Here is a 23,502-nt window from a genome sequence, read left to right as displayed (position 1 = left end):
TTTTGTGCCAGGTACTGTATGAGGCATTAGATACACTCTTGGCAAAGGAAACAAAGTAAGCAAAATAAAACATCAAACATCTTTGTTTATAGAGTTTTCCTACTGACATTTATGCATGTTATTTTTTGCATTTTATTTATTGGCCTCCCACTCAGAATATATTTACTTGAAATATTGTGCCTATTTCTAAGAAGTTCATTTATCTGATTTCTTGGCCTATTGAAAGTAGAAGAGGATTGCTGCTGAAGCCATGTAGACTGAATTCAGATGATAGCTAACAAATTCACACAGACTCACTTGCCAAGGGATCACAATAATAATTTAAAATAGTATTCCTCTGGCTCTGCCTTAGTCTGCTGCATGAGAACATCAATCCTTCCTACCCTTCATTTCCTTCCAAAATACTTCCCCGAGGATATCTCAACCACAGTTGCTTAAAATGTGCTCCCCTTCTCCATTTCTCAATCATTGTAGTACTGTCACGACCAGTCCAAGCATTAGCCCTGCCACAGATGGCAGCTAATGGTACTATGACCAGTGCCTACCTAATTCTGGAACCACTGCTGCTGTGACCTTGCTTTCTCATTACAGAGATTAGTGCAACCTCTTATACTGGGGTAGGCTAAGCCACTATGATCGTAGTATGTAACAATAATGCAATGACTGAAGAACTATAGCAATCCATTTCTTTTTCACATAAAAGTCCTGGTTAGGTGCTCATTTCATCAAGAAGTTCTCCCCATGCAACTATTAATATTTGAAAACTCAGATTCTACCCATCTTCAACACATAGCTTCCAAGGGCGCTCTGCTCCCTGCCATCCCACCAGCAGGAAGGGAGGAAGAGCAAGTGGAAGAGACACCCCTACTTCTCAAAAGCCTCACTTTTTATTCTTTTGGTGAGACCTCAACAGATTCCTCATCTACCTGCAAAGAGGGGCTGAGGAACCCAGGTCCTGGCTCAGTCATTTTCTAGTCATGCTCTGTCATTCTGCCTTTTATGGACAGCAGTACATCACATCCATACTTCTCTTGTTTCATCGTCCTAGACTTCTCATTCTTGTTTCATTGTCCTAGACCTTTCATTATAGCCCTTGCACCAGCACCCAGAACTGGTCAAGGCACCATTGGTCATAGTCTGTCCCAGCTCTTCCCTAGACAGCTCCCTTTCCCATCCTTAGAAACATCTTTTCTAAACATTTACTGCTGTTCTGAAATCCACTCACCTTCCCACTCATGCCCAGCCTTAACAGCTAACGTGCCCCCGACTGCAGAGTGAAGGTAGAGGGCCTAACCCGTGAACCCTTCAACTCTCTTCTGGACACAGCCACTCTCTTCTTCCTTTCTGCTCAAACCCCTCCCATGGTTCCCTATCATTGCTTACTACAGCCTGGAAAGCCCTGTGTATCTATGTGGCTCCAGCAATCTCTCTGGCCTCACCTGCTACTGCACCTCCTGTTCTGTTCTGCTCCAGCCACACCTGCTCTTTTACTGGCCCTGGTATGTGCTGATATGCTCCTGCTTCGAGCCCTTTTGCATGCTGTATCCTTGTCTAAAATGCATTTCCCCCAGTTATCCATGTGAAGAGCTTGCTCACTTGCTTCAGGTCTGTGTTTGAGTATTTCCTATCAGAGAGGCCTTTCCTGACTACCCTCTTTAAAATATCAAAATCCTAACTCCCTTATTCTGCTTTATTTTTCTCTTTAGCATGTATCACATATCATAAGCACACCTAAAAAAAATTTGCTTTCCCTCCTTCCCCTTCACTCTCTTCTTCCTTTCTATCTGTTCCAGAGGAAGATGTATTCCTGCTTATTTCTTGAGCACCCCTGAGCAAGCAACTGCTTCTTTCTTGAGCCCACTCTTTTTCCCTCTGTGTTCCTAATCTTATTCTTGTCTATCTCATCCAGGATCTTGTTCCATTAAATATTCCTGCTTTCTCATAATTTGAATCTCATTATCTCTCCAGTATAATGTTAAATCCTTGAGAATATAAACACGCTTTCGTGTTGCCTCATGCTATTTTTTATTCTTTCTCCTCTAAAAAAAAAAAAAAAAAAAAAAAACAGATCTCTTAAAAGATTAATTTATATGTACTCATCATGGTTTTACCTCCTATCTACTTTCTAGCCTTTTGCAGTTCTTACAAAAAGGAGAACATTAAGCCAAACAGGGTAGTCAGGAAAGGCCTCTCTGATAGGAAATATTCAAACACAGACCTGAAGCAAGTGAGCAAGCTCTTCACATGGATAACTGGGGGAAATGCATTTTAGACAAGGAAACAGCATGCAAAAGGACTCGAGGCAGGAGCATATCAGCACATACCAGGGCCAGTAAAAGAGCAGGTGTGGCTGGAGCAGAACAGAACAGGAGGTGCAGTAGCAGGTGAGGCCAGAGAGATTGCTGGAGCCACATAGATACACAGGGCTTTCCAGGCTGTAGTAAGCAGTGATAGGGAACCATGGGAGGGGTTTGAGCAGAGGAATGACATGATTTGGCTTCTGTTTTAAGTAGGCACCCTGACTGCTGTGTGCAGGATAGAGTCAAAAAAATGGAGTGACCAGTTAGGATGCTACTGAAATAATCCAGACAGGAGGTGATGGTCATCTGGGCTGAGGAGGTAGTGAAAAATGACTTCTATTCTGGGTGTTTCAAAGGGCTAACAGGTTTAGTAGTGCTGAAACCTTCTATTTGCCCCTCCAGTGGAGCTTCCCCTCTACTCTCCACAAGTCTCTACCCTGCTGCTTATGACCCAGGAGACTGATCTATACAGGCTGGACCATCTCTGGCCTCCTTTGGGTTTGGCCCATGAGAGGCCCCTGAACAAGATCAGAAGACAGGAAAAGCATGAGGTCACAATATATGTTCTCCCAGCTCCCTCCCTGCCACCACCAGTTAGCTGTGACTGTAGCTTTCACCTGCTTACCATCTCTGGGTTCCAGGAAGCCTTTTCCTCCCCTCCCTCCTTCTCACCTAGGTATAATACCGGTTCCTGCAGTTGCTTGCTCAGGGGTGCGCCACTATCCTTGATTGGTGTTCTTGAACCTTGCACACAGATTTATAAATGATCCCTTTAGTAAGCTTTCCTCCAAATATTGAGATTTTGGCCCATACCGGGAGCTAGGATGTCTAATGTACTACAAACAGCAGAACGTTTTTTTTTTTTTTTTTTTTGGTAAACAGAGTCTTACTCTGTTGCCCAGGTTGGAGTATAGTGTCATGATCTCACCTCACTGCAACCTCCACCTCCTGGGTTCAAGCGATTCTCCTGCCTCAGCCTCCCAAGTAGCTGGGATTACAGGCATGTGCTACCATGCCCAGCTAATTTTTATATTTTTAGTAGAGAGGGAGTTTCACCATGTTGGCCAGGCAGGTGTCAAACTCCTGACTTCAAGTGATCCGCCCACCTCAGCCTCCCAAAGCACCAGGATTACAGGCGCGAGCCACCACACCTGGCCCAGAACATCTTTTTAAATTAGGGACAGGATCTCATTATACTGCCCAGGCTGGTCTTGAATTCCTGGGCCAAAGCAATTCTCCCGCCTCAGCTTCCCATGTAGCTTGAAGCACAGGTGCACACACATAGCATTTTAAAAATCACAGTTATTTACTTGTTTTTCTGCCCAGTAAAATATTGAATCCTTGAGGATGGAACTGTCATGTTTATGTTTCTATTCCCATGCCATGAGGCAGGTAGGATTTGCTTACAGTTGAATCAATGAGTGTTATTTTTAATGTTGCCACCTGAGTCCTCAAGAATTGACTAAATTATGTTTTACATGAAAGATTAATGAAAGGGAGGATATATGTGTATGTGTCCCCATCTTAGTGCTTCTAGGTGTAAACTTCACCTTGTTGGATAATTAAGTTCTCTGAAATCAAGGAAATTTTTTTTCTTTCCTTGAGTTTTGTATAGTTATCGACTAGACTACACAGAAGGGAGTTGCAGAGTATTCAGGCAATTCCTATGTTATGTGAGCCTCCTATAATACAAGCACCCTTTCTGAAAATGAACTGTCATCTGGGTCAAAATTGAGCACCACTGGGAATGGGGGATTTGTAGACTGACAAGGGCCAAAGGAACTTTTAAGGAAATATTGGATATAGCTTTCTCATTATTCATTGTTCTTGTGACGATATCTAAACAACAGTTTATTGATTTTACCAATTATTTCCAAATGGGAAAGAAATAAGGTTTGTTCTCACTTCCCCGATAATATATTTCTATCAGGCCAGGCGCAGTGGCTCAAGCCTGTAATCCCGGCACTTTGGGAGGCCAAGACGGGCAGATCATGAGGTCAGGAGATCGAGACCATCCTGGCTAACACGGTGAAACCCTGTCTCTACTAAAAAATACAAAACAACTAGCCAGGCGTGGTGGCGGGCGCCTGTAGTCCCAGCTACTCGGGAGGCTGAGGCAGGAGAATGGCGTAAACCCGGGAGGCAGAGCTTGCAGTGAACCGAGATCGCGCCACTGCACTCCAGCCTGGGTGACAGAGCAAGACTCCATCTCGGGAAAAAAAAAAAAAATATATATATATATATATTTCTATCAATAAGATTAGTTACCTTTTTTCCCAGTAGCTTAAAAGGTGGATTGTGATTTATTAAAGTCACCTGTTAAATTACTGACTTATTTACGTATTTTAATAGTAATTCTTTCTATTATATTTGGTTACATACGTTCAGAAGATAATTTGTGTATTGGTTTCCTTTCAATTTTTTGGTATTAATACTGCATTTTGTTATCAGTTTTTTGTTGATCTAAAGAATATTTCCTTTATCTTCACATACATTTAGGTTTTTCTGGGTTTTTTTTGACCTTGACTTCTTTCTGCTATTTCTTTTGAGCAAAACCTTAAACAGCAGGCTGAATGGCCTTGAGGTGTAGTTTTAATAAAAGCGTCACTGAGTAATCATTTGGTATAAACTCCCAACCAGATACATTAATGGAAAAAAAAGAAAGCAATATATTTTCAAGGTTAACTTTCTTTATGGTTGCTTCCATGAATAACACATGGTCATTGAATTTATTTAATTTTTGCCTGTATTCAACTATATTTAAGGTTCATATTTCTGATGAGAACAAAAAATTCATAGGTTCAAGAGACCAAATTGTCAAAGAATTTATAACCCATGGGGTTTGCATATGTAGAACTGTAGTCAATTCAGCAGGAACATGCCTAGAAATACCCTATTGATCAGAGAGTTTGCTGTTGGGTGTTTCACTAAAAAATTGAAGGCTTTTCTCCCTCTTTTATTTTTGACATTATTAAATATTCTCACAACCTAAACAGATATATAATTTTTGCTTTCTTAGAAAAAACCATATATTTTAAAGCACGTATTTACTTTGTGAATTTTAAAATTAATTTGATGACTTCATCTGAAAATTGAATAAGCACTTAACTGAAGCACAGCTACTTTTGAAACCTTCGGAATGTGCAGCAGCGCTAATTCATTCCATAACTCGTCATTCAGGGAATATCAGCAAACGGCTACTATCTGTACAGTCCTTTTGCCTCTACTCGACCCTATTAACAAATAAATTAAAACAATTTGTGGAGCATTACTTATAGTTGTTATCCCCTTGGAAGATCACAACCATCAAGACAGTTGTAAAATAATGAAAACATGAAATAATGAAAAATAACAAGCAGCTACTTAAATGCTTTTATTTTTCTGAGAATGTATTAAATTTTTTGTGAAGAGAGCTGTATTTCACACTTAAGCCTCCACTTTCCTGGGAAAGGAGGTGATAATATTTACACTGAGGTCTCTGTGCTGAGTACTGGAGAGAGCCAGGAAATCCTAGAGAACTGGAGAGACTGGTCTGGTGGCAGCCGCTTGTTTAAAAAGCTGCATCCTTTGAGCTTCAAGGTGGACTGTGCCTCCTTCAGCCATTTCCTAGTGCAGTGATCTTGAGCAACTTATTGATTTTGGCCCTCTGTAAAATGAGAGGAGTTCACCATATTACTTATTTTCAAACCTTTCTCATAGAGCACAAGGGTTTCTTGGAGTCTCCCCAAGAGTCCTAGGGTAGGTTGAATGGGAGACTGAGCCAGAACAGTTTCTCTTGTAATGTATTTACAGGTTTGTTTTTTTTTTGTTTTTTTTTCAGTAAAGGGTTGTTTAACTTAAAAAAGCATGATGACTCCCCACATCCCTGCTAGCTTAACAAAAGCACATTGTTCAGTTTGTAGTCATTTTTTCCTTCATTTCTTTTTGGGAGGGAGGCCTATAGTCATGACTGACTCTAAAAGATAACCTTATGGGCCGGGTGTGGTGGCTCACGCCTGTAATCCCAACACTTTGAGAGGCTGAGGCGGGCAGATTGCCCGAGGTCAGGAGTTCAAGACCAGTCTGGCCAACATGGTGAAACCCCATCTCTACCCCCCAAAAAAAAAAATTAGCCAGGCGTTGTGGCGCGCGCCTGTAATCCCAACTACTTAGGAGGCTGAGGCAGGAGAACTGCTTGAACCAGGAAGATGGAGGTTGCAGTAAACCGAGATTGTGCCACTGCACTCTACCCTAGGTGACAGAGTGAGACTCTGTCTCAGAAAAAAAAAAAAAAGAAAAGATAACCTTATGAATACAGCTGAGAAGTGAAAGTACTGAATTAGTGTTTGGATTTGGAAAGACTGAGGGAATGAACCCATACAAGAGCATCATTTCCTCTTTTAGAAATGGGTAGGGAGGGGCTGGGCACGGTGGCTCACGCCTGTAATCCCAGCACTTTGGGAGACCAAGGCGGGCGGATCACGAGGTCAGGAGATCGAGACCATCCTGGCTAACACGGTGACACCCCGTCTCTACCAAAAATACAAAAAAAAATTAGCCAGTCGCGGTGGCGGGCGCCTGTAGTCCCAGCTACTTGGGAGGCTGAGGCAGGAGAATGGCGTGAACCCAGGAGGCGGAGCTTGCAGTGAGCCGAGATGGCGCCACTGCACTGCAGCCTGGGCGACAGAGCGACACTCCGTCTCAAAAAAAAAAATTGGGTAGGGAGAGGGGAGGAAAGAAAAGATAACACACGCAGAGACTCGCATAGGATTTTAGCCCTGGAAGAAAATCCCCCTACTTGGACAAAAGCTTGAGATTGGGAGCAGTGAGAGATTGAAAAGAACTCATGAGAAGTGGAAAACTAAAGAGAACATTAGTCTTAACTTTTTTAACATTTAAGATAATAATTTTATAAATCAATTTTCTCATATTTCAAATATAGATAGTGTACCCTATTATTTGCTTTGGGAAATTTTTTAAGCTTTCAGGATTCTCTATAAATTAGAACAAATTGGTAGCATTCATATTTCACAATACAATTGTTTCAGAAGTTATTCATGGCTATTTTCTGTTGGTTTGTTCATGTAAATAGACAATTGAAAAAGCTACTTGAGTTATCGTTTTATATTGCCTACGAAATAACCAAACAAGCATCTGTAGTAAAACTAATAGGTCAGTTTCCCAGTTATATATAAGGACCTAGATTTTTTTGTCACTCATGAGGTGAGAACAAGGAAAGTGGTAGTCATCCTTGGACCCCACGTTAGGCAGTTTCTTACATCCTCTCTCTCTGCCTGGTATAATAGGTTAACCAATTCCAGAGTCAGGCAGCCTGGACCCAAATCCTAGCCAAATGACTTCTCTTTTACCTCTCTGTGCCACTGTTTTCTTACCTATGATGGAAGTAATTACATTTCCTACTTTGTAAAGGTTGTTACAGGGATTAAATGAATTAATTTATGTTATATGTTTATCAACGTGATTCCTCACCCCCTGGTTGGCATGGCATTGTGTATTTGCTATTATTATTGCACAGAAAAGCAGAGATTTTAATCGTAAGTGAAACTCCAGTGCACTTGAGAGACAAGAAACTCTATATACTGAGGTCGATGAAAAAGTATAAATTTGGGAGAATCAACTCAGAAAACATTAATCTTGCATGCTTCTATGAGAAGGATAGGTCCCAAGAGAAGGCAGAGTGCCAGGGACCATTCAGCATGCCCTGATTCGGACCAGGGATTAAAACATCCTGAACTACCATTGTGGAATTAGAGTGGAAGAAGGAGAAAGATGTGTGGGAGATTACAGACTTATATCAGGGGAAGAGGAAGAAGACCAACCTTACGCTCTCCACCTGGGTAACTAGCATTATGGATGCATCATTAATAGAAGTAAGAAGCCCAGAACTTCTTCTTTGCTTTCTGAACAATTTCTATATATTGGGAAATAAGGAATATACAGTTTTAAAGACTAATAAAGATTAAATGTAGTCTTATCATATTGTACTATATTACTTATGTAACAATTAAATACCTAAGGCCAGGCATGGTGGCTCATGCCTGCAATCCCAGCACGTCGGGAGCCCAAGGCGGGCAGATAGCTTGAGCCCAAGGAGTCCGATACCAGCAGGGCAACATGGCAAAACCCCGTCTCTACAAAAAAACAAAAAAAAATTTAGCCAAGTGTGGTGGTGCACACCTGTAGTCCCAGCTACTCGGGCAGCTGAGGCAAGAGGATCACTTGCGCCTTGAAGGTCGAGGCTGCAGTGAGCCATGATCGTAATTGTACCACTGCACTTCAGCATGGGCAACAGAGCGAGACCCTATCTCTGCAAAAAATAAAAATAAATAAATAACTTATAGTATTCATAAAGAAGCAAGTAGATAACATCTTTTAAAGAACTTTCTTCCAATTAAGAAAAATAGTTCCTGTTTTCCCAATTCCTTGATTTAGATTCCTAGATTATATTGTATCAAGCCCCAGAGATTTATTAATCTTTGCTCCTTCTATCCCAAGACTGTTGATGTAGTGAAGAACTCAAACATAAAACCTGTTGAAAATTAAACCATCACTTTCTGCATTTGACCCAACATACTATGTATACAGAAACACATACATACATACATACATGTAATTATTCAGAGTTGCAAATAGTTTTCTTCTGTTGTTTCATGAGTATTTTTATTATTTCCAGGTTCGATGGATGATGTACTGGATTGTTTTTGCTCTCTATACTGTGATTGAAACAGTAGCAGATCAAACAGTTGCTTGGTAAGTTTTGCTGTTGAGAAGGGGCCAGATTGCAGACTCATAATCAGGTGTCCTGAGCTCTTATCCTTGCTCTTGCTATTAACTAAGTGATTTTCATCAAGTTACCTAATTATTCAGCCATTTGTTTTTGTCATCTGCTTTCCCATAGAACACTACTTTCCTTTGAGTCCCCATCAAATAAAGGCAGCTCATTTTCCTCCCCATACGCCACTCCCTGCTCACCTCCCACACACCTTCCCCCAGTATCTTGGAATAGGGAAAGTTGATTGTCATCATCCTTTTCTGCACTGATGACTTCAGAACATTTTCCTGTATCACTTCCTAAATGACTCTGCTTTTGAAGCCCACAGCATCTGGTTTTAGCACCCCCTCCCTGTCCTATCCTTAAAACTCTCATCTACAAACATTTGAACTGGAAAACGTCAGCACCCACGTGGACACCCACTCAGCACCAGCTTCCTGGCTGCTCTGTTCCAAATAGAGGAGGCAAAAATTAAAGTGTGTTTATATCCTCAGGGATTTGACATTTTACCAAGGAGCAGTACTTAACTGGACAACTCGAATCTCCCTGTCGTGTATTTCAGTAGTGCATTTCCATCTAAACCCTGCCATCACTTTGAGAACTTCTCCTTTCAAAGCATTTTGGTTTACTACCTTGCTGATATCTTCATCTGCCCTTGACACACAAACCTTCTGTCTAAATTAGCCTAACAATTACTCGTCTTTTTTTTTTTTCTTTTTTTTTTTTTACATAGGGTCTTGCTCTGTTGCCTAGGCTGGAATGCAGTGGCGCGATCTTGGCTCACTGCAGCCTCTAACTCCTGGGTTCAAGCAATTCTCCTGCCTCAGCCTCCTCAGTAGCTGGGATTATAGGCACATGCCACCATGGCCTGGCTAATTTTTGTATTTTTAGTAGAGACAGGGTTTCACCATGTTGGCCAGGCTTGTCTCAAACTCCCAGCCTCAGGTTATCTGCCCACCTCGGCCTCCCGAAGTGCAGGGATTGCAGGCATTAGCCACTGCGACCAGCCAAAATGACTCTTTTTTACTTCTTTAACTGGACTGCTAAATTCAGCCGAAAAAATTAATCAACTGCTCACATAGGTATCAGTTTGAACCTCATTCCTTTTACTTGCTCCTGATCAATGTCTACTTACATTTTGCCTGGGTCTGTTTCAAACCTTTACTATTCTCTCCTTAAGCTGTCTTTCCCATTTTGCTTTTCTCGTATTCATGTAGCACTTTAGGACCTATTGGATTTGCTAGAAAAAAAATAGAAGTCATCAAACTAAAATATTTTTAACAACCTTCCTTTATTTGCAAATGTCACTGTATCTCTCTTCTGATTTGAAATACTGTAAAAATGTCCCTTCCTGTGCCCCAAAGCTCATTCATTTTTCTGTTACATTTTTGGTACAGGGGTTTGGTGCGGGGGTCTCTTTGTTTTTAAGTGACAGAGCACAAATCCTAAACTATGCTACCTCTAAGTTTCCAAGTTCTTTTTTTAAGATTTCATTTTTTTCTGATTGCAAATGTAGCCTATATATGTTATTTAAAAATGAACGATGTAGAAAATGTCTAACATGAACAACTGAATCCAGAAACTCCTGTAATTGCAGTGTGGCGGAGACCTCTTTGTTGACAACACAGTAAGTCATCCTCACTGCCCTCTACCTGCCTGCCTTGACAGAAGAACTCAGATTTGCTCAGCTATCATTTATCCTAGTAATAAATGGACTACATTTATATGGTTCTCACAACAAGATACTGAGCCTCCCATTATATATTAGCGAACTTTTGCTGTGACAAAAAAACAACCATGAAAGTACAATGGCTTAGAAAAACAAACTTATTTCTTGCTCAAGCTACATGAGGGCAAATGGTTGACTGCATTTTTACTGGGGTCAGGTCACTTTTGCTGTTGTTTTTGTTGTTGTTTTAGAGACAGGGTCTTGCTCTGTTGCCCAAGCTGGAGTGCAATGGCATGATGATAGCTCACCACACCCTTGAACTCCTGGAGTAAAGCAATCCTCCCAACTTGGCCTCCCAAAGTGCTGGGATTACAGGTGTGAGGACCTCACCTGGCCCCTTAAACCAAGGCTGAAGAAGCAGCTATTCTCATGCCAGAGGGCAAAAGCTTAAAGCAAGAGGTTGAGGGTGATGGAGTGAAGGAGTCAAGGGGTGTTCTAAAGCTTCTGCTTGCGTGTGACATGTATCATGTTCATTTTCTGCTGGCCAAAGCAAGCAAGTCACATGGTTAAAGCCACAGTTGAGGAAGTATACTGGGCCAACAGGGGAGGCCCACTGTAACACTTTGTATTTTCCTTGGAAGTGAACAATTTAGGTCTGCAGAGTGCTGCAATTCTGGCCAAATGAAATTGGAAGGGATATTTTTTGGGAGTTCTGAAAAAGATGAAGATGTGTGTATGGGGTAGACATTGTACACTTGGAGCATATGAAGTCATGCTCTGATAGGCACAACTATCATATGAGGTAGGTCACGTATTTCCATGGCAGTTTGGCTCTGCAGATAGGGTGGCCATACCTTGTGCACTGGATAAATGGTATTAGTGCCTTCTTTTAACTGCTGCATTGTTTGGCAGCTTTCCTATGCTTACTATAAAGGAAGATTCTTGTATTAGAAGGAGGGGGGAATCTCTCAGGTCACACTTTCATGAACTGATCTGTAGTTGAAACAAGATTATTCAAACACAGTTGTCTTCTGATCACTCTTACATTTAAAAACTTAGCATAGGCCGGGCACGGTGGCTCATGCCTGTAATCTCACCACTTTGGGAGGCCAAGGCAGGTAGATCACATGAGGTCAGGAGTTCGAGACCAGACCTGGACAACATGGTGAAACCCTGTCTCTACTAAAAATACGAAAACTAGCCGGGAGTGGTGACACGCACCTGTAATCCTAACTACTGGGGAGGCTGAGGCAGGAGAATCACTGGAACCCAGGAGGCGGAGGTTGCAGTGAGCCGAGATGGTGCCATTGCACTCCAACCTGGATGACAAGAGCAAAACTCTGTCTGGAAAAAAAAAAAAAAGCATAGTGACTGAACTTTTTAAAAGGTGTTTTTGTGATTTCTAGAGTGGTTTATTTTTCACTGGCAGTTTATTTCCAAATGTTTTTCTTATTAGGTTTCCCCTGTACTATGAGCTGAAGATTGCTTTTGTCATATGGCTGCTTTCTCCCTATACCAAAGGAGCAAGTTTAATATATAGAAAATTCCTTCATCCACTTCTTTCTTCAAAGGAAAGGGTAAGATATATAAATTACTTCCATAAATTTTTAAGAAATGCCTAAGCCAAGGCCAGGTATGGTGGCTCATACCTGTAATCTCAGCACTTTAGGAGGCTGAGGTGGGTGGATCACTTGAGGCCAGGAATATGAGACCAGCCTGACCAACTTGGTGAAACCCTACCTCTACTAAAAATACAAAAAAACGTTAGCCAGGTATGGTGGTGCATGCCTATAATACCAGTTAGTTAAGAGGCTGAGGCAGGAGAATCGCTTGAACCCAGGAGATGGAGATTGCAGTGAGCCGAGATCTCACCACTGCACTCTAGTCTGAGCGACAGAACGAGACTCCATCTCAAAAAAAAAAAAAAAAAAAAAACAGGCCAGGCGCGGTGGCTCACGCCTGTAATCCCAGCGCTTCGGGAGGCCGAGGCAGGCAGATCACGAGGTCTGGAGATCGAGACCATCCTGGCTAACACGGTGAAACCCTGTGTCTACTAAAATACAAAAAATTAGCTGGGCTTGGTGGCGGGCGCCCGTAGTCCCAGCTACTCAGGAGGCTGAGGCAGGAGAATGGCGTGAACCCAGGAGGCGGAGTTTGCAGTGAGCTGAGATTGTGCCACTGCACAATCCCAGCTCCTAGGCTGGGTGCAGTGGCTCATGCCTGTAATCCCAACACTTTGGGAAGCCAAGGTGGGAGGATGGCTTGAGCCCAGGAGTTTGAGACTAGCCTAGGCAACATAGTGAGACCCCCACCTCTACAAAAAAATTAAAAATTATTTGGTCATGGTGGTGCACGCTTATTGTCCCATGCCACTGCATTCCAGTTTAGGCAAAAGGAAGAGACCCTCTCTCAAAAAAAAGAAAAGAAAAGAAAGAAATGCCTATCAACACATGCTTAATGCTATAAAATTTGTGAAACTATTATAGGGAGAATGTTCTATTTTGGGGCTTCTTAACACTATTTTTAAGTAAAACTAACATCTGTGGCTTTTTCCCCCAGGAGATTGATGATTATATTGTACAAGCAAAGGAACGAGGCTATGAAACCATGGTAAACTTTGGACGGCAAGGTTTAAACCTTGCGGCTACTGCTGCTGTTACTGCAGCAGTAAAGGTAATTGTTCATTTACCTTTTTAATCCAGTATCACATTAAGTTAACAAATAAAGAAAAGTGACTTCTATTTCAAACCATTATAAAATTGTGGCATTTTGCTGTATGTTTATTTTTCTAATACTGGAAAACAAGTAAATAATTTTAAAGATATTTTAATTTTATATTTTCTATACTTGATATTTTGAATCTCTTAATTGATCACAAAATGAGAGGTAGTTAATAAATAATACATGCCTGAAAATGTCATGTAGTCATAATGTTCCCACTTAATGACCTTAAAGTAGTTTGAGTAAAGCACCTGAAGTAAAGATGACCATTGTTTCTTTCTCTGTCTTTGGTGTTCTTTCTCTCTCTTTTTTTCTGTGTCTTTCTCAATGGCAATATCTTGGTAGGATTTCTGGCTTACTTCTGCACCTCTACTTCAATCAATTTGAGGTAACTGATTATTCAAAATAAAGCATGAAAAAGTCTGTTCTTAAAACTTGGTACTTAGCCAATTACTAATGTCATTTGTTATGTTTGCAAGCCAAGCTATCAAATGAATGTGTTCCGTAAAAATTTGCATTATGGTTTTGGATTTCTTTGCATGTTGTAATTTGTGTGGTTTATTTTAAATACTTTAGCATAATTGATTTTGGTGTGTTTGGTATGGAAAGAAAATAGCCTTCTGTGTTCCTTAGTTGCTTCATGTATAAAATGGGGGTAATATACCTGTGAGAATATATAAAAGCACAGTGCTTGCTTGCGTATAGTAGGAGCCCAATAAACATAAATATCATGTGTCTATCTCCATTCAAGATTCAAGTGAAAATTTAAGGTTTTTGCTATTAAATTAAATTGAGATTGAATAGTATTATGCTTTCAAGTTAGTCTCTTAGTTATCTTGAACTAAAACAACAATGCTATGAAAATAAATATTCTAGTTAAGTGGTGATTTTATATAACTGTAATGGCGAAGGGATATGAAATGAGGGTACTTTCACTTTTCAGAGAGGTTTTTGGCTCAAGTATCAAACTGAATATAATGAATAAGAAGGAAAATTCAAATTAGCATTACATTGAGGGTTAAATGGAAATTTATTAACTGTACAGCACTATACACTGTATTATTAAGACAACTATATTATTAATGATTATTAATGATCAGCACTTTAATATAGCATAGTTTTCCTGTTATTTGGCCTCTAAAGGCTTTTTCTTTTATTAGGATAGGTTTATAAATGAATACAGAAATAGCAAAGTTTTCAGCTTAAAGGGCTACGTTTTATTTTAGAAGTTCATTTTGCTTTTTATTTCTTGCTTAGTGAAAATGCATTCCTGATTTCCATATCTGCTAAAAAAAGATTATCCAGGAGATAATCCAGCCACTGGGAATTCTAAAAAGAGGGAATAGATGCAATTATCAAAGAAATAATACAATAATATTTCCCAGAACTGAAGGATATGAATCTTCAGATTGAAAGGTCCCACCAAGTACTTAGCACAATGAATGAAAAGAATGACTGACTCTAAGTGAAGTTATTGGGTATCCCAAAACACCAGTGATAAGGAAAGAATTCATAAAGATTCCAAATATAAAAAGCATGTCACATTTGGCCGGGCATGGTGGCTCACGCCTGTAATCCCAGCACTTTGGGAGGCCAAGGCGGGCGGATCACTTAAGGTCAGGAGTTCAAGACCAGCCTGGCCAACATGGTGAAACCCCGTCTGTACTAAAATTAGCTGGGCGTGGTAGCGGACGCCTGTAATCCCAGCTACTTGGGAGGCTGAGGCAGGAGAATTGCTTGAACCCGGGAGGCGGAGGCTGCAGTGAGCTGAGATCGCGCCACTACACTCCAGCCTGGGTCACAGAGCAAGACTCTGTCTCAAAAAAAAAAAAGCATTCCACATTCAAATGATGTAGAATCAGAATGACATTAAATTTCTAAACAGTGACAAGGAAAGCTTGAAGACAGTAATACCATCCATGATACCATCATGATTTTCACCCTCTAGTACTATAACAGTCAAGCTCTCGATTGTGTGAGCTTAGAATTAAGAAATTTCTTAATTCTAGGCATGCAGAGTCACAAGATTTACCTCCTGGTTATCTTTTGTCAGGGCAGATTTGTTCACCAGAGCTAGGGAATGGTCCACAAAAAGGGAAACCCATGGGATCTGGGAACCAAGTTATTCAGCACAGAAAGGAGATGACAAAAATTCCCAGAGAGAACACCACACAGCAAGTCCAAAGTGCACCCAGCCGAAACTGGATGTGGTGGATGAAAGGTGCCAGGAGGGATGGCTCTGGTAGACCTACAAAGCCAAGAGGATCTTTCATGCTGCACAGAGATGATACTAAAACCGGTGAGAGGCCGGGCGTGGTGGCTTACACCTGTAATCCCAGCACTTTGGGAGGCCGTGGTAGGTGGATCATCTGAGGTCAGGAGTTCAAGACCAGCCTGGCCAACATGGTGAATCCCCGTTTCTACTAAAAATACAAAAAAATTAGCTGGGCATGGAGAATTGCTTGAACCTGGGAGGTGGAAGTTGCAGTGAGCCAAGATCACGCCATTGCACTCCAGCCTAGGTGACAAGAGTGAAACTCTGTCTCAAAAAATACTAATAATAAAATAAATAAATAAATAAGTAATAAAACCAGGGAGAGGGCATGCTTCAACCAGATGACACATTGGCTCTAGGCCACTGGTGCCCATGCAGCTGCCCATGATCCCTGAGCACCATGAAAAAATATATTGGCGGCAATGTAAAGAGAAAGAAGGTAAGACAATGAAAAAGAAAAAAAAGGCATGATCATTAACTCTGGCAAAAAAAAACAAAAGTTACATAAGAAAGGAAATAATGGAGTATGACTGCATTTACATTATAATAATGAACACAGACTAAGGATTTAACAACTGTGGTTTTGCCATATTGAGGGTATCAGGGAAAGAGAAGGAAAGTAGAAGAGAACTAAAATCCTCATCTGTTACAATAGGAAAGTAGAGGGTTTAAAGGGGCTGCATCAGCAGGGGATGAAGAGGAGAAGGGGACTAAGCTTGTTGCTTTTTGCTACAAAATTTAGCATTTTTGACTTTGCAAATCAAGTACATGTATTTATTTATACCCAATGAAGTTGCTGTCTGAATTTTTCCTATTTAAAAGCATTCTTCAACATGGTTCTGTGGAGAAAAACTGAAAATTAAATTTCAAGTTGAAAAATTATTTAGAGAACACATTTTAGAATATTGTCTTAAAAAACAAGCATACAAATCCCATTTTTCCTCCTCACTTTTAGTATTTGCATACAACAATCTATTATTCTCCTATTTTGTGAGATGCCTTTGTACATATTGTGACTATTTTGTGCGGTACTTGTTTTATTTTGACTTGTATTTACTACTCCCACATAGGGAATCAGCAGTCCCCACTGTATTATCTTATCCTCATTCCCTTCCCATTTATTTTTATCTTACACTTCGCCTCCATTGGTGTTTAGCATTCTACATACTATTTATTCAGCATCTGTTTATTTAATGCCCTCTGCATAGTAGGTACTAGGAATGTAGCAATGAGCAAGATAGATACAGCCCTCACCTGCACAATCTACTGTCTGTCTGGAGCTAATGTCTATATTAGCTAGGGAATAGCCCACAAAAATTTTATTTCTAACTGAAAATTGTATTTCACCTCTAGTTGATAAGACCCCACCCATTACTCTTCATTATTAAAATAAGCATTATCTCACAGGAATACTTTTCTATAAAAATGCCATGAAAACAAAAATGTATCTATTTCATAGAGCTATTTTTCTGGCTCTCTTATGATTTGTTTCTTTTAATTTATATGTTTAACACCTTAAAATCACCTGTCCACCCCAAAGGCAGTAATATTGATAAAAATCATCTAAGTCACTCCTGCAAAACAAATAGAAGCCCATATCCCTTAAATGAAATCGGATACTGGATTTGGAACTGTCCCCATTTGTTTGCAATGCTGTGATTCTTTTATCCATAACATCCCTGGATATGAGGTAACCTTCACTATCCTCATGAGTACAGGAATGTTGGAGATCCCATCCTGGAGTCTATATTATTCACTAGAAATGGTCATTAAATATGCTGAACATAGCATAATGTTAACCCTATTTGCCTCAAGTTATACTGTACTTATTTTAAAGTACACGAAATTAGTTTCATCTCTGCAGATGTCAAACAAGGGCATTGTCATAGAAGAATCACTGAACCAGACACTTCATACCGAAGAGTAAATTGAAAGTGAAATAGGAAATAGGTCAGGTTTAAGGAGAAGCTGCAAGAAAGCCAACAGTAAGATTTGAAAATTATTTAAAATTTTTACAATATATAGTTTGTTTAAAGTATCTTTGAGGCTAAACATTCTTGGATTCTTGGTGTGACCTTTGAAGAATGGGTAATAACCCTGACTAGGTTTCCCAGGTTGAACCACCTGAGCATGTTAAAGGTGAAAATAGGAATCTAATCAGAACATTTATTACACCGTAAAGCAATTTTCTGAAAATGTTACTCAGTTCTATGACCTCATTACCGGGCATCTGTTCGCAAGGTCACTGTACAAGTTTATTTTGGCTGAGCAAAGCATAAACATTTGAAGGACCTTCAAGGATTTTGCTGAGGATGTTTAGCATTCCATAGCTTTCCACATGAGAAACGTAGGTGGTTTCGTGCAGATGAACAACACTACTGCCAGATGAAGGACAGATGAAGAAAAGTACTGTCCGTTGTATTAACCATGTCTTTGAACTTCTCTGGCAGCCTTTTCTTGGTGAATTTCTTTAGCAGATATAAGAACTCAATTACCACAGACTTTTGAGCTTTATAGGTAAAATTGTTGAAATCTAATTGACTTTAAATGATCCCGATTAGGTCAAAAATCCTAACATCTTACTGTCTTTTTTATGACTTTCTGTTTGTGAATGACTTTGAGAATATACAACTTAGTATTATACACTTAAAAAAAAAAAAAGGAAAGAACCTTTGTCCAGACAATGGAAAAAGAAGGTTGTACTATTTCTCCTACAATCTAAGGAAGCAGAATGGTATAATAAAAATTGAATGCTACAGCAATTGAGTTAATCTGCATTTTTTTTAGTGTTGATTCCACTACAAATTAGCCATGAGATTTTGGACAAATCATCTGCATTGATCTAAGTATTAATTTTTCTCACTTGTAAAACGAAGCGGTGAAACGTGATTTCTAAAACCCCTTATATCTCTAAAACAGTGGTTCTCAACTAGAGGCAATTTTGTGCCCCTGCCCTTACCATGGGACATTTTAGGTTGTCACCACTGAGAGGGGGCTGCTACTGGTATCTAGTCGGTAAAGATAGGTCAGGGATGCTGCTTAATATTCTACAAAGCAGAGAACGTTCCCCACAACAAAAAATTATCTAACGAAAAATATCAGGAGTGTTAAGTTGAGAAACTGCTCTAAAAGTATGATGAGTCAGAAAAAACTGAAGAGAATATATAAATATGTATAAGTAGTTTTAGTGATAGGTTACAAATAATTTTTACTTCCTTTTTAAAATTTTTCTCCATGTTATCAGTGTTCTTCAATAAATATGTATTGCTTTCATCTTAAACACACTAAAATATTTTATTCACCTAATGTAAATGCAGTCAATTCCATTCTGGGCTTGGTCAGATTAATTGCTGAATGTGCATAGGGAAATGAGATTTCCCTAAAAACTAGGAACTAACCTTATCTGCAATTATAATGTAATGTCAAGGATCAACAAGAAATAGAGCTTAGTGACTATTGTTTACTGAATAGTATAATAAGAATTATTCTGTAAAAGAATGTTTTGTGCTTGTAAGATTATAAAGCATTGCTGGTTATATGTTTTTAAATCTGTGATTTAAAATGTGAAGAAAATAAATTGAAGGTTTTATACAAAGGTGCTGATAAACATAATAAATTCTCCTTATTTAAAACAAAATATAGTACTTTTAATGTAGTATTTAACCAGGAAATGAAGTATTTCAACAAAGACAGCATTATTTGAGTGTGAAGAAATTGGAATTACTCATACATGCAGGGTCCCTTTTTATGGATGCCAACCATGTGCTTAGATACTTGAGTAGACATTCAGATGTCCTAGTGCCCTTGGATGTAAATGAGCTCTCTGTGGAGCCAGTGTGGGGAGCTGCTTCTCAGCTGAAGAATCCCTTCCAGAGCCTGAGTGTGCTAGCTCTGGACCCAGCCCTCCTGCCCAGTCAGTCCCTGCAGTATTCTCAGTTTCTTACCGATGCATATTTGGGCCCATCTAAATCCAAACCCTGAGAATTCAGTGCCACCTGAAGTTCAGATGGTTCAGGAAAAATTCTGCTCATGATGATCAGTTTCAATGTGTAAAATATTCTACAGAATACTTAATTACTTTGACTTTTACATTTTCATCATAATCTCTGTTACTTTGTTAGGATCAATTTTAACATACACAGAGTACAGACAATTCTGCAGAGAATAGGAACTAAAGTGCTGAAATATGAAATTATCTTGTGAATGGTAATCCTGCCTTTCCTCTTTATTGACTAAGACCACTGTTTCCATACAGCAGACGAGACTAGAACTTTTCTTCTTTCTTTTTCTCTTTCTATCTTTCTTTCGTTCCTTCTCTCTCTTCCTTTCTCTTTCTCTCTTTCTTTCTCTCTCTCTTTCTTTCTTTCTGTCTGTCTTTCTTCTTTCCTTTTTTAGAAACAGGGTCTCGCTTTATCACCCAGACTGGAGTGCAGAGTTGTGATCACAGCTAACTAAAGCCTCAAACTCCTGGCCTCACGTGATCCTCCCACCTTGGCCTCCCGAAGTGTTGGAATTGCAGGCGTGAGCCACTGCACCGGGTCCTTTTCTCATTTTTCTTATACTTTTGTCTTAACATTATATAAATTAAATAGAAGAAAATAGATACACAAAGCATTATTTATTTAAACAAAACCAATACCTTTTAACATTGTTATTTACAAGTGACTGTAATGTTCTATTTGTGACCTCAAAAATAGACCATTTTTCTTTTACTGATGGGATTAAAGCATTAGATACAGGAAACATGGGTGAGAAATGGATCCGAAATTCTTAGAGTATACCACATATTGACTAATTTTGTAATATTACAGACAATATTTTAAAAAAGAAAAAAAGTCACCCATCCCATCTGCCTAAACATTGTACTGTTGTTAGTTTTGCGTTTTTCCCTGCCTACTTATAGCCATACTGCACACTTGCAACCATATTATGCACGTGATGTAGCATTCTGGGGTAGAGGGAAGATATCTCCACTTACTATTAATATAGCAAACATAGTTCCTTTATTACTGGAGTTTTTGTGTTGAAGATGTAAAAACTGGAAGGAATAAGGTGGCCTTCAGAAGTGATTACTTTATAATTATACCCATCCTTTAAACTGGTTACATTGGATACTTGTAATTTATATAATGTTTTCAAAGTCCATAATACTGCACCAATTTCTCTCATATTAGTTTTATTCTAGGCCCATAAAAAATATACAGTGGAAAGTCCAATTTTCCAAGGTGATAATGGCTGTTAAAGTGTTGGAGGTTCTCAAAGAGGGCTCATATTCTCTTTTTGCTTTTCCCTACAGTACCTGGCTTTCTGGAAAGCCTTGAAGAGGTTGATAATACTTGGGTATTGATAGTGGTAGCATTGGTTACTCAAGAGCTAAATTTAAATCCAGCCTGTAGAGAGATCACCCAGATACCTCAAGGTTGGGCCTTGCCTTGCTCATGTTTAATCTAAACCTGAAGCAACCCTTGGTGGGTGGTGTAGTCTACCCATGGAGAAGCCTGTGGCCATACCTCTAGTTTGCTGCCGAACCTCTGCATAAAACCTACAGTGTTTACATTAAAACATGCTGCCATCTATGGAGGACTCTTTAACAGTCAAGAGTAATGAAAAAGAAGGGACATAAAAAAGTATTTAGTTTACTTATTACATATTCAATATCAGTAGCATACCAGGTGCACCAGGTGAATAGAAGAAGCCTAAGATTTGTCCCTCTCCTCTAGTGTCTTAAAAGTCTTGCTCTGGAGGCAAAATATACCTATCACAACAGTAGAAGTAACAGTATTATGTGCATTCATTTGTGAGGTATATCCCAAGAGATTTGTTGATTATGCTTGTTAAACATACCAAAGTTTGGGGATGATATAATTATAAAATTAGACTGATTCTGTTACACTTTAAGTCATTTGTATCCTGAAATGTACCTTCTTGAGTGGGAGGGTTTGGGAATTACAGCCAGCCTTGGAAATCGCGTGTGAATTGAGTAAAGGGTATCATGGACATGCATGTCGTTTGTCATCTGTGTGGCAGTAGATAAAGAAATCAGGGGGCCGGGCGCGGTGGCTCACGCCTGTAATCCCAGCACTTTGGGAGGCCGAGGCGGGCGGATTACGAAGTCAGGAGATCGAGACCATCCTGGCTAACACGGTGAAACCTCATCTCTACTAAAAGATACAAAAAACTAGCCGGGCGAGGTGGCGGGCGCCTGTAGTCCCAGCTACTCGGGAGGCTGAGGCAGGAGAATGGTGTGAACCCAGGAGACAGAGCTTGCAGTGAGCTAAGATCCAGCCACTGCACTCCAGCCTGGGCGACAGGGCCAGACTCCGTCTCAAAAAAAAAAAAAAAAAAAAGAAATCAGGAATTGCTGAGAGAGGGCACATAACTACAAAGATGAAGTAAAGAGAATGACATTTCTGAGAAACAAGGCATCTGTTTCAGATGAACACTGGTCACTTCCTTATAGTATGTCTCTGGAGTCTTCTGTCAACTATCTATTTGATAAGTAAATGATATCTAATAAGGAGGAAGCAAGTATAATAAATTAGACCATGCCACAAATGTTTTTTAAATGTGTGAAATCCAATTATTTTTATTGAGAATAAAGACCTTTAATGATTTCATATCACAATTCAAAAATATGGTAGAAATAAACAGCTCAAGTGGGATATGGAAATGGCATTTGGTTTTGACATAATGTATTATTAACCCAAAGTAACTGAATCAAGACTCAGACATTAAGACCTTTTTCTTGAGTGTAAAATACAAGTTAATAGTAATGTCCAAATGTTTGTAGCACCTTTGACTTTGAAATTTAGAGATGAAGCATTATGGATTAGTTTCTATGGTAACACTGTAACTAGAGGAAATCATAAATTCCTATGTGTGAAAAGAAGAAATAATAAGTATAAAAACCCCCTTAGAAGAATATTTTTAATCTAGCTATAAATAAGAAGTGACTCATCTATATGCTATGCAAATTTAAAGTAGGTAAATTTAGAATTTTTTTTTCTTTTTTTGCTTTTACAAAGCTTTATACTTTAGGAGGGGAAGTGTAGTTATGTATGAACAGTTCAGAAAATGTCTCTTTCAGAGCTGCCGTGGTGGAAATGTTCTGTATCTGCACCATCCAGTACAGTAGCCACTAGCCACATGCAGCTATTGAACATTTGAAAAGTGGCTAGTGCAATTAAAAGAAGTGAATATTGTATTTTATTTAACTTTACTTAATTTCAATTTAAATACCCACCTGTGCCTAGTATCTGCCATATTGTTAAGGGAAAGGACTTAAAGTCAAATGTAGAGTAGTAGGTATGTCTTGCCAGATAGTTAATTCACTAATTGACTATCATTTTCTATTCCAGATTCTTTGGCTCTTACATGTTTCTAACTTGTTCTAGAAAGAGCCATTACCAGTCCTGACTTACCTTAGCTTTAAAACAATGTCATGTCTCTTTTACTTTAAAAAGTTGCCCTTGGCCAGGCGTAGTGGCTCACATCTGTAATCTCAGCACTTTGGGAGGCCAAGGCAGGAGGATCCCCTGAGGTCAGGAGCTCAAGACCAGCCTGGCCAACATGACAAAACCCCATCTCTGATAAAAATACAAAAATTAGCTGGATGTGGTGCCACATACCTGTAATCCCAGCTACTCAGAAGGCTGAGGCAGGAGAAACGCTTGAACCTGGGAGGCAGAGGTTGCAGTAGCCGAGATCGCGCCACTGCACTCCAGACTGGGCAACAGAGTGAGACTCTGTCTCTAAATAAATAAAT

General features: G+C 39.6%; 1 protein-coding gene across 1 annotated transcript in view; it reads left to right on the top strand.

The window, feature by feature from the left end:
• REEP3 (receptor accessory protein 3) overlaps positions 1-23,502 on the top strand; it is a 64,268-nt gene that overhangs the window by 20,964 nt on the left and 19,802 nt on the right. Inside the window, exons 2-6 of the mRNA XM_011964344.1 lie at positions 8,974-9,050; positions 12,198-12,318; positions 13,301-13,434; positions 16,097-16,176; positions 19,474-19,650. Of these exons, the coding sequence (XP_011819734.1) occupies positions 8,974-9,050; positions 12,198-12,318; positions 13,301-13,434; positions 16,097-16,176; positions 19,474-19,650 (589 nt within the window). The remainder of the gene's footprint in view (positions 1-8,973; positions 9,051-12,197; positions 12,319-13,300; positions 13,435-16,096; positions 16,177-19,473; positions 19,651-23,502) is intronic.

The sequence above is a fragment of the Mandrillus leucophaeus genome, unplaced genomic scaffold (assembly GCF_000951045.1).
Source record: "Mandrillus leucophaeus isolate KB7577 unplaced genomic scaffold, Mleu.le_1.0 Scaffold694, whole genome shotgun sequence".
Taxonomy (NCBI): Eukaryota; Metazoa; Chordata; class Mammalia; order Primates; family Cercopithecidae; genus Mandrillus; species Mandrillus leucophaeus.
Note: the sequence above shows the minus strand (reverse complement) of the source record. Positions and strands in the feature narration are given on the sequence as shown.